General features: G+C 56.0%; 1 protein-coding gene across 11 annotated transcripts in view; it reads left to right on the forward strand.

Annotated features, from left to right (window-relative positions):
- RGS3 (regulator of G protein signaling 3) overlaps positions 1 to 17,212 on the forward strand; it is a gene marked incomplete at its 5' end in the record, with an annotated part of 163,344 nt that overhangs the window by 133,809 nt on the left and 12,323 nt on the right. For all 11 annotated transcript variants that reach the window (XM_080819968.1, XM_080819965.1, XM_080819976.1 and 8 more), the window contains one exon: positions 14,195 to 15,130. In XM_080819968.1, the coding sequence (XP_080676094.1) occupies positions 14,195 to 15,130 (936 nt within the window). The remainder of the gene's footprint in view (positions 1 to 14,194; positions 15,131 to 17,212) is intronic.

Raw genomic sequence — 17,212 nt, forward strand, 5'->3', positions numbered from 1 at the left:
CTGGCTGATCTCAGGCAAACATGCCCCCCACCCCCACGCCATGGCTCAGTTTCCCGTTTGGAGCAACCGGGAACTGGACCAGGTCCCTTGTAGGGATCCAGTTGTTTGGTTCTCTGTGGACTCTCTTCTCTTCCTGGGTTCTGTGAGTCACCGGTCAGGGCGAGGGTCTGGCGGAATAGCCCCTAACCTGTTACTCGGGCATTTTTGGTCAGAGGCTTTCTCCTGTAAGCTGGAGCCCAGGCCAGGGCTGGGAGCTTTGTTGTTTGCAGAGCCAGGCCGTTTCCAAGATGTCATTGCCCAGGGAAAACCGTCATTCCTCCCAGGGATAAACAAGGCTGCTTATGGCTCAGCCCGTTAAGCCCAGAGAGGCTGGAGCCACTCACAGCAGGCCAGCCAGGCTCAGCCCCAGGGAGCTGCCACCTTCCCCTGCACAGCCAGCTGCGCCCAGGCTTCTGGGGTGGAGTGGGGGTGGGGTGGGATTGGGGACAGGGGTGCTGCGCCCGTGACCCGCTGGGGAGATCAGTCTCCAGGCACAGAGGAGAGGGTGGGGCAGTGGGGGGGTGGGTTGTCCCAGGATTCCTTCTTGCTCTGGCAGTGGGCCTCTGTCATCACTCCAGATGTATGGATAGCTGCCAGGTGTGCTCTCTGTTCCAGATGGCCCGGGGCTTGTCCCTTCTCCCTGCCTGCCATGGGCCAGCCTGCTCGCACCTGGCACCATGCGATCAGGCTGCTGCCGGAGAACTGTCAGTCGCTCCCAACTTAGAAAGGCAGGGGGTGTAGTAAGTTCCTTGGGACCGGGCATGCTTTTTCCCATGTAGTCAGGGCTTTCTATGGTGTCCTCGGTTACCTCTTGGTAGGGTTAGCCTCAGGCTACTAGCAGGACCCAGGCATTCAGGGCAAGGTGGTAGAGGGCGTGGGGAGAGAAGCAGCTGGGCAGGGTTTCTGGGAGCCAAGTGGCTGGCCATGACCGTGGACAAAGACTAGGGGCAGCCAGTGGGAGGGCCATGGAATGGAAGGGGGTGTGGCTCTGCAGCTCCTTAGGTCAGGGGTCGCAAGCTATGCCCATCCTGGACACGGAAAGCTTCACTACTCAGACCTTGATTGACGGAGTTCCCAGCTGATCTCAATAGCGGCTCTGAACTTGCCCTCTCTGCCTCCCTGCCTTCCTTCCAAAGGCATTAAATACCGGCTGTGTACCACGCACTGGCCGGGGACTGGAGGTGTAGGCATAAAGGGACTGGGGCTAAAGATGGGCATGTGATGAATGGTAATAGCACAGCTCTGACGGGGAGACTCAGGGAAGGGGAACCGTGGGGAAGCTTCTAATCCAGCCTGGGAGCCTCAGCAGAGCTTCCTGCAGGAGGTGAGGCGGAGTCTGGATGCATGGGTGCTTAGCGGTGGAAGGAGCAGATCTCTATCCCCCCGTATGCCCACCCTTCCATAGCGTAGACGTGATTCCCGCCCCACCGGAGAAATCACCTGTGTGTGTCCAGGCGCTGTTCTAATCCCAGGGGAGGCTTCCTAGTGTGTGTTGTGTGGGGGTGTGGACTCTGGACTGGAGCTTGACGGCTGCGTGCCCTTGGGCAAGACACTGACGCTCCCCTTGCCTCCATCTCTTCAGGCAGCGGGCCCGGCCTCATTGAGTTAAAGGAGAGGATGTGTGTGCATGAGGGCTTCCTGGGCACTGAGGCTGACTCAAGGCAGCCGCTGAGGGCCGCTAGCACCTTACCTCACGGCGGCTATTATTGAACGAGGTGATCTGGGCGAAGCGAGGCACTTGGCACAGGGTCTGACGGAGAGCCGGCTTTCCAGGAGGTGGTGCGGCAGCTTCTTGGCAGACGGGGGGAGTTGGCACATGCTTGTGAGATGTGCACCGAGACGGCGGGGGATGGGGGCTCATGGTGGAAGGAGAGAAGGAGGGAAGAGGGGGTGGACCCTGAGATGAGGGCTTTTGTTTGTCTTTTAAATAAACTTCAGTTGAAATGCAACATCCTTAGAGAAAGATTAGAACTATCCAGCTGATGAGTTTTCACAAAGTGAACAAACTCTGCACGTCAAGAAATAGAACATTCTTGGGGGGGTAGCTCATTCGGTTAAGCGGCTGCCTTCGGCTCAGGTCATGATCCCAGGGTCCTGAGATCGAGGCCGGCATCAGGCTCCTTGCTCAGAGGGGAACCTGCTTCTCCCTCTGCCTGCTCCTCCCCCTCATGAGCGCTCTCTCTCTCTCTCTCTCTCAAATAAATAAATAAAATCTTAAAAAAAAAAAGGAAGAAAGAAATAGAGCATTCTAGTATCCCAGAAATACCCCACACTCCCTTTTAGTCACCACCGCCCTAAAAGTGACCCCTATCTTGACTTCTCTCATTGATCAGCCTTGCCTGATTTTGAACGTGGTGTCCCCGGAATCACTGAGCACGTATGTACTCCTTCACGCTGACTTCCTTAGGTCCGCAGATGGATGAGGAGAATGGTCAGCATTCCTGTATGAAGCTTTATTTTGTTCGTTCTCACTGTTGTATTTCGTTGTGTGAATATCCTGCAACTTAGCCGTTCTACCGTGGAACCTTTGGGTTGTTGCCAGTGGGAGGTTATCATGAAGAGCACTGCTGTGAATGGTTCCATAGATGTCTTTCGATGCACCGTACATACCTTTCTGTTGGGTAAATACGTAAGGTTTACAGTTGCTGAGTCATAAAGCGGTATATAATTAGCTTTAGCAGATAGTGTCATATAATCTTCCAAAGTGCGACACCAGTGCGCCGTCTGTGAGCTGTGTACGAGAGCCTCTGTTACTCCACATCCTCACCCACGTTATTGGTATTAGATATTACGATAACTAAATGTGGGTTTAATTTGCATTTCCTGGGTGACTAATGAGTTTCAGGACTTTTCCCCATGTTGATTGGCCACCTCTTAGTGAAACACCTCTTCAAGCTTCTCCCCTCTCAGCTTTCTCCTGGGTTGTCTTTTTCTTACTGGTTTGTGGGAGCTTAAAAAATATTCCGCTTGTGTTTTCACTGTGGGATGTACACATTGCAAATATCTCCTCCCGCTCTGTGTCCTGCATTTTCATTCTTCTGAGGAGGGTATCCTCTGAAGAGGGCAAGTTCTTAATGCAGCCCAACCTGTCAGTCCTTTTCTCTATGGAGAGTGCCCACTGAATCCTGGTTTTTTGCCAATTATAAAGTTGTGGTTATATTCTTTGTTATCTTCCAGAAGTTCCATTGTTTTAATCTTTTTTTTTTTCAAGATTTTATTTATTTATTTGACAGAGATCACAAGTAGGCAGAGAGACAGGCAGAGAGAGAGAGGGGGAAGCAGACTCCCAGCTGAGCAGAGAGCCCGATGCGGGGCTCAATCCCAGGACCCTGAGATCACGACCTGAGCCGAAGGCAGAGGCTTTAACCCACTGAGCCACCCAGGCACCCCCAGAAGTTCCATTGTTTTATGTTTCATATTCCGGTCTCAAATCCACTTGAAATAGATTCTTATGTCTGGTGGATGTAGAGGTCAAGACTCATTTTCTCGGGGTCATTATCCAATTAATTAAAAAAAATCCTTTCTCTCTGTAAGGGGTCCTGGGTCATCGTCTTTGTCAGAAATCAACAGGCAATACGCATGCGGTTGATTTGAATTTGGAAGGATGAGTAGGAGTTTGTTCCATGGACAAGAGAGGGGAGGGTGTTCTAGATAGGAACAATGAGCAGAGGTTTCAAGGCACCTGAGAGTAGAGTGCATTCGGGAAGCTTCAAACAATTTAGACCAGCTGGAGGGAAGGGAAGATAAATGGCATGGTGGGGAGGTCAGCTGGCTGGGGCAGAGCACACAGCATAAGGAGTGGGGACTATCCCAGAGGGAAAGAATGGTTTTCAAGGGGAGAGGAACATAATCAGGTTCTTATGAGGGAGATGAGAGAAAGTCCCATGACAGGAGGAGACAGGAGGATGGTTTAGGAGCAGACTACAAACCCAGACGACCCAAGCCTCAACATCACCCCCTAGCAGAGAGCATGTCTGCTTCAGGGAGGTGGTGGTGGACGGACCAGCATGCCTGGGGCATTAGAGGTGACCTTTGGCCACAGGGTGGTGGCTGAGTCCAGTGGGCAGATACCCATTCTAGTGTCTTGGGATGGAAGAGCCCCCCCCCCGCCCCCGCTCCCGCCCTGGACTCCTAGCACTGTGGGCCCCGACAGAAGAATATTTTAGGAACGGGGGCAAACAGACAAAGGTTGGGGCCCCTGGGAGAGGGGGTGCTTTCTGCTTCTCCTGCCCTGGATGTACCCAGAGGGAGACCTGGCCATACCTTGGGCTGGCTGAGACTCAGAGCTGGGCAGACTCCTCCTAGAGAGGGGAGTAATTTGGCCCAGGCCAAGGGAGCCAGACTGACCCATAGGGGAAACTGAGCGCAGGCTTTGCTGCCTCTCCAGCCTCTGGGGCCTTTGGTATGGGCCTCAGTTTCTTCCCCTTGAAATGTACAGATAACAGTGCCCCTATCTCAGGGCTGTGGTCAGAACGTGCCAAGTGTCATCTCCCAGGGTGGGATGCAGGGAGGAACTGATAATGATGACACTGATGATAGTAATAAGTACGATTACAGGAACTAGAAATGTTTCTTGAGCACCTGCTATGTGCCAGGCCACTTTGTGTGGATTCTCTTCCAACAAGGCTATGGTGTGTAGGTACTAGCTACTTACATCACTATTTACAGATGAGAAAATTAAACTTAGAACAGGTAAGCAGCCTGCCCAGAGGTAAAGGGCACCAAGGGAGGAAGTGGCAGAGGCAGGATTTGAACCTCTGTGTCCAGATCTCAGTTCTTCGCCAGCATTCGGCTTCCCTCCACCACCCCTGGCTCTGAAGGCGCTTTCTGTTCCCCAAGCTTTTGCGTGGAGTGAAGCTTTCGATTTGGGGCTGGTCCCTGGTACCTGCCATGAGAGGAAGACAGGAGGTGGAGAGGAGAGGCACCCCATCGGGCTGAGCACTGCTGTGCACCAGGCCCTACCTCCTGCCCCACTGGGTGGGGGGTGTCACACTAAGTCAGCCACAGGGTTGGGAAGTGAGATTCAACTCCAGGCCCACCTGATTCCGAATCCCGGTCTCATGACCACTGGGCTATTTGTGCCTTTCCCTGGGGTCCTCCTAGCTTGGCAGAGCTTTTCTGTTTGATCAGTCTAGCATAGGACATCACAGAGAAGCCACACGCTTCTGACTCTCCCGCACATGAAGTGGCCTCTGGAGGGAGACAGTCTGGAAAGATCACCAGCTGTAGGGAATCACCACCCCTGCCCCCTACCAGGTGAGTCCGACACCTGCCCCTCAGTGTCCATCAGTTTGGGCTATGAGCAGGGACCCCTGTGTCTGGTATGGCTCACCGTGCCTCTCGGCACCTGCCCCAGGGGGCTGCTGGGTGGGGTCTTTTGAAGGAAGGGAGGGACAGGGGTGAGGAAGGGCGGTGAGGAGGCCGGAAAGGAGGCCATGGGGTAGTAGAAAGAGCAGGGCTTTGGAGCTCTGCTGACTGTGGTTTCCATGTGACTCCTCTACTTTCTTGCTTGGTGATCCCGCACGTTGCTGACCCTCTCTGAGTCCCAGTCCCGCTTTCCTTATTTGCCAAATGGGGCCGGTGGTACCGACCATACAGGGCTGCTGGGATTGAGAGAGTGTATAGAGAGCAACTGTCATGGTGCCTGGGATCTGGGAGACCCTCAGTTCATGATCCCCCACCCACCCACCGCCCCGTCATCAGTTTTCTGTTTTTATCATCTCTGGCTCCACCTTCCCTATCTCAACAGCATCACGCAGACACAGCTCTCAGGGTGAAGTCCAAATTCCTGAACGTACCCATGCTTCTGCTTGTGGAACCACCCGTACTTCCTTGAATGTTCCATGCTGTCTCTGGCTTTGGCCTGGGTATCCTCTCCCATCCCTGTCCCCATTACCTCCTCCAAAAGCCACCTCCATCTTTCCTGCTGCCTCTGTACTTCCATAGCCCCCTGGGGTGGGGGGGAGTGTAGTGGGAGAGTGACATGGGCCTCTCGCCTGCTTCTCTGCCCCATAGACCAGCACCTTCAGGGAAGGGAAGGTGTCTTGCCACTGTTTTTCTTGCACGGGTCCTGGCACGTGACTGGGGCTCTGTCGGTATTTGCTGAGTAACACTGGGGGTTGGCGGGGGGCATAAGTGAGCCAGGGACACAATCCTGATGAGCCAAACAGGGCCTGCCCAGGGCCGTGAGAGCAGGGCGGGCTGGACATTGGCAGGAGAGCAGAGAGCCCTCTAGCCAGCGCATCCCAGGGAGCATTTAGCTGGGCTCTGGGGGGTGTGGGGGGTGGACTTGAGAGGTGCAGACAATAGGGAAGTGAGACAGTGAGTGGATCAGGCAGAGAAAGGGGATGCCAGGTGGGAAGGGGAATGGTGGCAGAGCCCGCAGGGGGCTGCTTCTGAGCAGAGAGCCCACAGCTGGGGTAGGAGAGGCCCTGGGACCTGGCGTTCTCCTTCTAATGGAGGCTATAGTCCCTATGGGGACAGGAAGCAGCTGGGACAGTAATGCTCTCCACTTTCATGCCTTTCAGAAGAGAAGAGAGCTGAGGTATAGAAGGGGTCTTTGGGTTGTGGGGGATCCCAAACCAGGCTCCCACACACACATTGAAGCAGTGGAGTCTGGGTCCTGAGAGGAGCGCCTTAGCAAGATGGTGATGGGGGAACTTCGTCCTGGAAACTCACACCTTGGGAGCTACTTTCCCTGCCTGGCGAAAAACTGGGCATCCAGGGTGGTGTTGGGGCACCCCCGTAAGCTCCAAAGGCCAGGCCCGAGGACACAGCCTTCTGGCTTACCCAGGTGGCAGTGCCAAGAGTAGGGAAACCTCTAAAAGGGGTCTCCTCACTTCCCATTCCTTAAGGATACTTCTTCCCTGTGTGTTGGCTTAGTCCTGACAGTTTCTGAACGGGAAAAGCTACTTCTCTGTGCCTCAGTATTGCTTTCAGTCCATGGGTATGGATGGTATGTTCCCTGTTGTGGGGCATTGCCCTCCTGAGTCCCTGACAGACCCAGGAGGAGTCGTGGGATCTTTTAGGAATGGAGAATTTTCGGTCTACATTCAAATTCCTCCTTCCTTTCTCTCCTGCAGTTGGGCCTCTGTGAATGGGGCACATGAGTGGGTAGCTTCCTCCAGTGAGTTTGCTAGCTCTGCATCTGGGGACAAGGGTCAGCCGAGGTCCAGCCCCTTCTGCATGGGCTTCCCATGAGACAGGGAGTGCTGTGTGCTAGAATTGGTTCCACACCAGGTTCTGGTCTGTGTGCATGGCCTGATTCTTTTGTATGACCTTGGGTACATCACCTTTCTTCTCTGGGCCTCATTTACGCTCTCTGTTAACTGGGGCTGCTCCCCAGAATTATCTGGGCAGTCAGAAAAAAGTCAAGACACCAGCCCTACTCTTAGGGAATCTTATCCAGTAAGGCCTGGAATTGGGCCCAGATACAGGGTATTTTTAAGATGCTCCACCAGTGATTCTACAGTGTACCTCTCTTTTGAGAATCAATAGTCTGGATGAGTGCTATTTTTAATGTGCAAATTAGTCTCTTGGAATCTTGGTAAAGTGCAGATTCTGACCCAGCAGCTGTGGGTTGAGGGCTACGATCCTGTATTTCATGTGGGCTTCCAGGTGCTGCTACTGCTGCTGTCTCAGGGGCCCCGTTTTAGGTACAAGATGGCCCTGTGACATTCCCTGGATTGTCCATTCATTCATTCATCCGTCGTCAAACACTTGAGATGGGGAATGGTGGAAGGTGAAGCCAGAGTGGGACAGAGCCCAGACTCGCTCAGGGCTATAGAGTTGGAACTTCAACTGGAGGGCACTGGGGAGCCTTGTCAGGGCTTTAGGCAGAGGAGTGACAGGGTCAGATGTGCATAAAAGGCTCCTCTGACGTGGTGACCAAAGGAGTCGGGGCTGCCGCTGAGAGGTCCCCATCAGTGCCAGTGGGAGATGACCGCGTCGGGAGGGAGGTGGCGGTAGTGGAGATGGAGGGAGTGGAGAGATTTTCTTTGCCCCTAAGTTAATCAACTTTGTTTTTAGAGCAGTTTTAGGGATGGAGAGGAAAGTACATGGAGTTCCCATATATTCTCTGTCCCCTTTCTTGCATCCCCTACCCCAGTGGAATGATTCTGAAGATTTTCCAAGAGACAAGCAGGAGGTTTTGGTGACTGGCCAGAGTTGGGGGGATAGGGTGGTGGTGAAGGGACAGTGAGAGAGGATGATACCTGGGTCCCTGGCTTGAGCAGCTGGCGACAGCATCCTCGAGGGAGTGGACTCATGTTTGGCTTGGGCGTGTTGAGCTGGGGGCACTGGCGGAATGTGTAGAGGGCGGTCTCTGTCTCGTGGTCTGGGCTCTAGCCACACAGGTGTCCTCTGATCCACCGGGGTGCTGGCCTCCCTGCCCACCCAGCAGACCCAGGGCTCAGTGTCGTCGCAGAGTGGCCTTTCCCACCTGCCACTGCTTTCCCTCCCAACGCAGCTTGCGGTTTTCCTGTCCGTCACCACCACACTTTGTATCCATTACGTGTTTCTGTGGGTGACGTCGTGGCTCGTGTCACTCCTTCCTCTCTGGCCTCGAAACTCCGCCAGCACAGGGCTCGTGTCTTTTTTCATCTCCTGTCATACTCAGCAGAGCCTAGGACAGTGTTTGGGGGCAGCGCTGTCGCACGAGTGCTTGGTGAACACCTGCCCCTGGGATCTAGACTCAGGAGAGAGGTCAGGGCTGGCAGTGTGGGCTGGGTGGTGGCCAGGTGGTGTGGATGGTGACGGTCACCTGGGGAGGGGATGGGGGCACAAGGGAGTGTGCAGGACTGAGACGGGAGAGGGCCTGGGATGGGTTCCCATGCGTGGGCCGGGAGGCCCTGGACCTGGTGAAACAGGGGTCATCAGACGGGTGTGGGGAGATCCAGGGAGGGAGATGTCGAGGTTGGGTTGTCCCATGGTGGCCGTGGCTGCCATTCAGGGGCTTCGTGTGCCCACATGGTTCCTGGCTCCGGGGGCACGTCAGCTCTGCCCTCCTCCCGCTGCACTGAGGAGCTGTTAGGAATCCTGTGTTGTGGCTGATGGAACTGCGGCCCGATGAGGCTCTGCCTGAGATCACCCAGCCGGCGCGCAAGGAGGGGGTCAGTCTCTCTCTGCTGGAAAGTGCTGGCCCCATGCCCCGTGTTCTGTGTCAGACCTGTCATGTCGGGGACAGGGTGGGGTGGGGGGACGAGAACAGCCTGGAGGCTCTGAGCTGGGTGTCAAGGAATGAGGCTGAGGAGCAGGACCAAGGCTGGGCTGGGGGAATGAAGCACAGGCCCGGCCGCTGAGGTTCCTGGAAGCCAGCCTCATACCAGGAACTCAGGAGCCAAGGAGCCGCTCAGGAACCCAGAGCATGCCAAACTCAAAGGAGCCACCCCACCTCGAAAGTCAAGCCCGGAGGTCAGGGATTCTCAAAGTCTCTCCCTCTCTGCAACAGCATTCTAGCTCACAGAGCACTTTCCTGTCCTTTCTCGGACTTGGTCCCCTCAACCTTCTGGAAGGGGGGATGGGTGGTGGCAGCAGGAAGGGTCCTCACTTCACGGTCCCATTTCCACGGTGGAGGAGACCAGAAGTGACAGCCTGTCACACAGCCAGCAGAGGATGGAGTGAGGATTCCAACGGAGGTCTTCTGGCGTGTCTGTCCGGTGTTCTGGCTGTGAGATCCTAGCTGTGTGAGGGCCACCCTGAGAGACAACGGTGAACCTCAGTTCATACTCCCTGCCCCACCCTGCAGTGCAGGAAGTGGTTTTTGAGGGCCGATGCAGAGCCCAGCATCTGTGGTGGGTGTGATGAGTCATCTCGGGGTGAGAGCTGCAGGTTGACCCCAGGGTCAGCAGACCTGGCTCCACATTTAGTAGCTGTGTGACATTGGGCAAGTCACTTTCAGCAGCTCATTGCCCATCCCCCCTCCCCCAACACAGGGCAGCAGGGCTCAGGAGCTGCTCTGGGAGTCCCACCTGCCCCCCTTCCCGGCCTCTTCTGAGCCTGGGATTGCACTGGGGGCAGAATTTGATTAGATCCTACACAGCAGCTCCATGGAGAAGGCCTGGCTCATTTCCGGTGTGCTTCTAGCCAGCAAGACATGGACAGAATTAACACTGGCCAGCCAAGCCGGAGAAGCAATAGACAGACAGGAGAGATGCAGACTACCCCCCCCCCACCCCGGCAAGGGGACAGCTGCACAGAGGCCCTGGGCCAGCAGGTAGATCTCTCTGGGCCTCTGTGGCTGGATTCTCATCACCCCCACCTGTGGCACAGCTGTACGGCTGGATGTTGCCTGTCAGCTGCCCGGACCCGCTTCGTCAGACCTTTCACCGTGGGCCTGAAGACCAGTTGTCCAGCCTCGGGTTTTTTCTGCTCAATAGAGGACAGAGATCGTGTCTGACTTGTCTCCTTCTGTCCCTGCAGGGTTTCCCTCAGTGCCTGAAGCCAGAATGAATGCATGTAGGTTAGGACATATGTGTGTCCCTGTAGTCCTTTCCCCACCCCCACATCCTGCTCACAGAGCAGTGTCGACACAGCGGGGCTGTGCGCGTGTGATTCTGTTCTTCATAGGACAATCCCGTGCTCTGGTATCCCTTGTGACATAGTCTCATCTTTATCTCTTTTCCTGTCCTAATTCCTTCCCTGGCCACTCCTCCCCCCAGATTTCTGAGGTTTCCTGTATTTGCTCCAGAAGCCCCCTCCCCCCAGGGCACTCCCAACCCCAGCTCGCCCAGGAACACTGGCCCGACCAAACCCACGTGGGCCCTCGCACGAGCCTGATCCTGGAACACAGGGAAGAGCCGAAGAGCTCTGGCCGGTCCCTCTTTGCCCATATCTGCCCTAGGTCCGTGAGGGGACCTCAGGTAGTGCTCAGCCTCCCCCTACCCCCCCCTTCCCTCTAGACTCCTGGGTCCACCATATTGTGTGGAAAGGCCCAACGAAGCCAGGAGATACCCCTGGCCGGCAGACGTGAGTGCTGATACTAAGTCAGCCTGCAGTTTCTTAGGTAACTCTCTGAGCTTCCCGGACCTCAGTTTCCCCATCTATAAAATAAGACCGGACTAATGATAGCCACCATGTTACCAAATGTTTCGCCTGGACCAGGCCCTGTGGGGAGCACTAAGAATGGTCCCTGTGAGTCCCGTGTGATATGATGGCCCTGTTCCTGGTGAGGGAACTGGACCGAGAGTTTGGGAGGCTGGCCAGAGTCACACAGCTGGAAAGCGACACCACTGAAATCTGAACACTGATCCCCCAGCACGCTCTCGTGGGTCCTGGGTGGTTTCTCGGCTGGGCTGCCGAAGGGCGGGGGCCCTCTGGGGACAGCAGCACTTCCCCTCCTGGCTTTGTTTGGTTTGGCCTCAGTTTGGGGTAGGATTGGCAGAGGCAGGCTGACTTGCATTTCTGGTTTTGGGTCTGTGGCTGCACTTTCCCGAGGGTGGGGGAGGCGGGCTCAGGCTCAGTCCATGCTGGGACAGGCCCTGCCCCACCCCCATCCCCCAGGAAAGGGGAAACGCGGCCTGCTCCCCTCTGGGCCACTCCAGTGCCAGGCCCCCAGGGCACCAGTTGCGCTGCTTCCTTCTGTCTGTTCTTCCAGGTCAGGGGTCTGGCTAAGGGGGAAGGGTGATTGAATGTGGGGCACAGGGAGCTGGCTGTTTGTTTTCCTAGAGGAGAATGCTCCCTGGCGGGTGGGGTGAGGGGCGGAGGACTGGGCTGCTCTGGAATGAGGTCAGAATCAGGCCTTGGAAGAAGGAGCCAGAGGCCCTGCTCCAGCCCCAGCTGAGCCCCCATTTGGTGCTCGTGCTCTGGGGCAGGTCTCTAGGTCCCTCTCCAGGCTGGGCCTCAGCCTTGCTGTGTGTCCATCAGCAAGGGAGCTGTCTCTCTCCCTGGGAACAGTCTGGTGGGGTTAAAGCGCAGACCTTGGCTTCTAGATGAGATTTCTGCAAGGAGAGGCCTGCCATCACAGTCACGAACTTTGATTCTCGGTATTTGGCCGACCTTGCTTCCAAGGGTCCATGGGAAGGATGGGCTGCTGTTGGAGGTTTGTGACTTAGGCTCTTCCCTCTAGACCCATTGCTCCAGTCACCACAACTGCCACTACCACCAGCATCCTGTTCAAGAACTTTAGACTTTTGGTGCACCTGGTTGGCTCAGTCGGGAGAACATGCGCCTCTTGATCTTGGGATCTTGGGATCGTGAGTTCAAGCCCCCCATTGGGGCTTAAGAAGAAAAAAAGAGCTTTATGCCTTCTATGTTTATTCTCCTGGTTTGTCACTTGTGTGTGTTGGTTATCTCATTTAATAGGGGGGGACCTTGAGACCCATAGGGTTTAGTGACTGGCTTTCCCTGCCTCCCCGCTGTGTGATTTGCCGTTGACTCCTGGCCCTCTCTGGGCCTCAGCCTTCCCCTCTGTGCACCGGGGATTTGGGATCATGGATGTTTCAGGGGCTGAGGCTGTGAGGTGTGCGGAGTCCCTGGGTAGAGTCATCTCCCACCTGCGGGTATGATTTATAGGACAGGGAGTCCTTGCAGGTGGACACCTGTCTTCGTCTGTGCCTGAGAACAGAACCCTGGCCAGATCATCCTAGCGTCCTCTAAGGCCCACTTCCCTGCTTCACTCAGCCATCCTCTCCGCTGGGAAAGGGGGCTCCCCTTTCCCTTTCATGCTCCCAGCCCGTGGCCTTTACCCACACCGTGCTTTCATATCAACTCTGGTGCTCCCAGATGCCAGCGGGACCCTTGCCCTGCAGAGCAGTGCTCTGCTGCTGCCTTGAGCCATGGCTGGGCTGTGGACTCTCAGATAGGAGCCGGGCTGGGACTCCCCAGACCTGAAAGGAAGTCTCACCTGTGGGCCCAGGCTTTCAGTCCCAGGCACGCGTTGCCATACATCTCTGTGATCCCCAGGACATGTGGCTGCGTTTCCCTTGGTGAGTTCTAGGGGGCCACAGCCTCTCGAGGGGCATAGCCCAGACTCCAGATATTCTTGCCCCAGCATTCTGAGTGCTTGGGTGCAATGAGGGGCCCAGCCCAGGTTTGAGACCTGCTTCCCCCTGTGTGCTTGCAGCCCTGTGGATACTCCTGCCCCCTTCTCTGAGCTCTTGTCTTCCTGCAAGCAAGCTGCCTCTCAGACTTTATCAATTTATCACTATTTTTCCCTTTGCAAACGAAACCTGTAGGAATCGAGCAAGAACGCCGAGGTTCAGAGGGTTGCAAGTCAGGCAGGAAAGGCTTTCTTCTGTCTGGAGCCCCTGAGGTTCGTCCAAACTCAGCTTAAAAACCCCTGGGTGGGGGCACCTGGGTGGCTCGGTGGGTTAAGCCTCTGCCTTCGGCTCGGGTCATGATCTCAGGGTCCTGGGATCGAGCCCCGCATCGGGCTCTCTGCTCAGCGGGGAGCCTGCTTCCCCCTTTCTCTCTGCCTGCCTCTCTGCTACTTGTGATCCCTCTCTCTGTCAAATAAATAAATAAAATCTTTGAAACCCCCCCCCACCAAAAACCAAAAAAAACCCTGGGTGGATGATCCCTCAATGAGGTCCCCGTGTGCCGGGACATCGTTGTCGTCCGAGGGTGGGCAGTATTTTGAGGTTCTGGTTTCATTCTAGTTTGCTGGTTTCAAAGAGATGCTTAAGTATTCAGAGCAAGTTCTTGTTTGAGGATTTTTTAGGACTTTAGTTCAGGTAGAAGATACCCTTTGGCCAGGTCCAAGGTTCTGTCAGTTTGTGATTGCTCAGGCTTGGGACTGGCTTTGGTTCTGGTCCACGAAGGCAGAGACGGCCTGGCCCCTGCTTCACTCATGGAGACACCAGAGGGCTATTGGAAAGATCATACAAGGAGTGTTTAATTTGGTGTGGTTCTGGCAGGCGATAGGATCCAGATAATAGTGGTTACCTCTCCTTCTTCCCCTAAATGAACAACCACGCTCTTGATGGAGCAGAAAGAAGATTCAAGCCAGAAGATAAGGGTGGGAACCCATGTGCAGCAAAGCCCAAGGGGCCTTCTGGTTCCATCTCTCACTTCGGCTTTCAGACTGTGGGGTGTCGGGTGTGGGGTTCAGGCCATTGCCTGATTTATTTCAGCCTCCAGGATGTTGGCTCACGCACAGTGCCAGAACATCTCATAGCCCTCTGTTCTGAACCTTTCTTGTTTGCTTCTTGTTTCCCAGATGTCTGAACCAGAGGCGGATGAGAAGCGAGAGATGCCCTTGGAGGAAGGGAAGGGGCTGGGTGCCGAGGACCCACCACCCAGCAAGGACCCCTCTCTGGGCCAGGAGCCTCCTTCAGGACAAGACTTGCCACCCAACAAGGACCCCTCTGGTGGCCAGGAACCTTCGCCTGGCCAAGAGTTACCATCCAGCAAAGACTCACCTTCCTGCAAGGAACCTCCTCCAGGCCAGGAGCCCCAGCCAAGCAAGGACTCCCCACCATGCCAGGAACCCCCTGCAGCCCTGGCCCTCCCTCCCTGCCAGGACCTTCCTGCTGGGCCAGAGCCCTCTTCCAGCCAAGACCTCCCTGTCATCCAGGATGCCCCTGCTCAGGAGCTTGCTCCCTGTCAAGACCTGCCCCCTGGCCAGGTCCCCCAGCCAGCTGAGGAGACAGAAAGCTCTGGGGAGCCCCCAGCAGCCACCGGGGACCCGCCTGCGGCCTCCAGGCCAACCTTCGTGATCCCAGAGGTCCGGCTGGACAGTGCCTACAGCCAGAAGGCGGGGGCAGAGGGGGGCAGCCTGGCCAATGAGGAGGACGGGGAGGAGGCTGAGGAGGGGGACGAGGGTGAGGAAGAGGAGGAGGAGGACACGAGCGATGACAACTACGGGGAGCGCCGTGAGGCCAAGCGCAGCAGCATGATCGAGGCGGGCCAGGCTGAGGGCGGCCTCTCCCTGCGGGTGCAGAACTCCCTGCGGCGGCGGACGCACAGCGAGGGCAGCCTGCTGCAGGATACCCGCGGGCCCTGCTTCGCCTCCGACACCACCCTGCACTGCTCCGACGGGGAGGGCCCCACGTCCTCCTGGGCCATGCCTTCACCCCGCACGCTCAAGAAGGAACTGGGCCGCAATGGGGGCTCCATGCACCATCTCTCCCTCTTCTTCACAGGACACAGGAAGGTAAGAAGGCTGAGGGCGGCTGGGAGCGGGTAATAAATGGAGAGGTAGAGAGGAAGGGGGTGGGTCTGGGAGACAGGACACAATGCTGTCCCACCCCAGCGCCTCTCGAAGCCTTCAGGGGAACTTCTACCCATTTGACAGAGGATCTAGCCGAGGCACGGAGAGACCGAGAAGGCCATGCCTGTGTTAAGCCCGTGACTCTGACTCCAGCAACTGTGTTCTTACAGCTCCCTTGGACTGGGGGTCCCCACCGAAGTAGAGCAGGTGTGGCCTTGCCCAGGACATGGTATTTGGATCTGAAAGGTCTGAGTCCTTGGCTGGAGGACTGTATTCTGTAGTAGAACAATTTAGACTCCGTCCAGGCCTAGCCAGACTAGAAATCCATCAGCCAACCGTGATAGCACATATCTACCCTGGGCTGGCAGTATGCTACACAACTTATTTTTTGTCGTTTTTTATTTTTTGACACAGAGAGAGAGAGTGAGCACATGACTGGGGGGCGGGGGCAGAGGGAGAGGGGAGAGAATCCTAAGCAGGTACCACACCCAGCACGGAGCACCCCCCCCCCAGCCCACCCCCTATGCAGGGCTCGATCTCATGACCCTGAGATCATGACCTGAGCTGAAATCAAGAGTCTGACGCTTAACTGATTGAGCCTGCAGGTACCCCAATTCTAAGCAGTTGAGCTGACCTCACTGACGTTCATGAAAGCCCTATGAAGGAGAGACTGTTGTGGCTCCCCGCAGATGAGGAGACCGCGGCGCTCTGGGGTTATCTCACTCACCCCAGGCCACGTGGTTTATAAATGTCTGCCCCAGAACTGGATTCTGTCTCCAGGGCTGGAGCGCATCCCCTCCATGCTATTTGCCTCTCACAAATATTTATAAATAGATGAATAAGTGTTTATTGATTCCCTGCCATGTGCCAGGCCCTGTGCTCTGTGCCACTGCGAGGCCGCAGGAATGTGTGTGGCGGCTCTCAGCCTGCGAGCAGTGAGCTGTCTGTGGGGGGAGAAGCTGGCCCAGCAGTGAAAAGATTGCGTCATGGCCCCAAAGCCTGCTGGCCAGCTTGAGCCTAGGCTCCATCTCTCACTTACCGTGTGACCTTAGGTGAGTCACAGGGCTCCTCTGAGCCTTAGTGTTCTTCTGTAAAAAAAAGAGATGAATTACACTCATGTCCCAGGGGGGTCGAGGATGAACTGGAAGAGCCTGTTGCCTGGTGACCTTAGTTCTGGCCCAAGGCCAGGTGCGTGGGGCGGGGGTGGGGGGTGGGGTGGGGTGGGAGGAAGGCAGGGACCTGGGATTTCATGGAGCAGAGACCTCAGGGCCTCAGGCCATCAGGGAGAGTTTCTGGAGCAAGAGGCTGCTTGGCTGGGGCTTGACCATTGAGCAGGTTTGGAATAAAGAGCGGGTGAGACAGGCATTCTGTGAAAGGGGACGTGACCTGGGCACACGGTCTGTAGAAGCGTTTGGCTAAAGCAGAGGATTCCTAAAATGCAGGGATGGCGGAGACGTGGCACACAAGCTGCCCTTCCTGCCTCCACACCCAGGGCAGACTTGACTAATGGATTCCAGTGCATTTTCCCACTGAGCTGGGCCATGGCTTCGGAGGCCTTCTGTACCTCAGGCACCAGTGAGAAGGCTGACTTCGCCCTTGGGAGGACACTGCTGCAGGGTGTTTGGACTGGAAGGACAGGCTGGGAGCCCCCACCCCACCCCTGCCGAAAAAGGCCTTAAACTCTGGGCCTGGAAATTGGAACTAAATCCTAAAGAACTGGCAGTGGATCTCAGTTTCCTCGTCTGCAAACACGTGTGGTTCTAAATTTGATGTGCCCCATAATGACCAGGAGGATCTTATTCATACATAGATTTCTGAGTCTCTAGACCCAGGCTCCTAGAATCAGGATCTCCAGCAGGTGGTGCCCAGACCCTTGCACGTCAGACCAGCCCCTCAGGGACTGTGCTGTTCCCCATAGCGGGAATATCACCATCTTTGGCCATTTCTTGATGCAACTAGAGAGTCTAGAACTCTGCCCTACCCGGGTGAGGCTTCAGGCTCACTCAGACCAGGCCCAGCCATTCC

Source organism: Martes martes, assembly GCF_963455335.1.
Source record: "Martes martes genome assembly, chromosome: 12".
NCBI lineage: Eukaryota > Metazoa > Chordata > Mammalia > Carnivora > Mustelidae > Martes > Martes martes.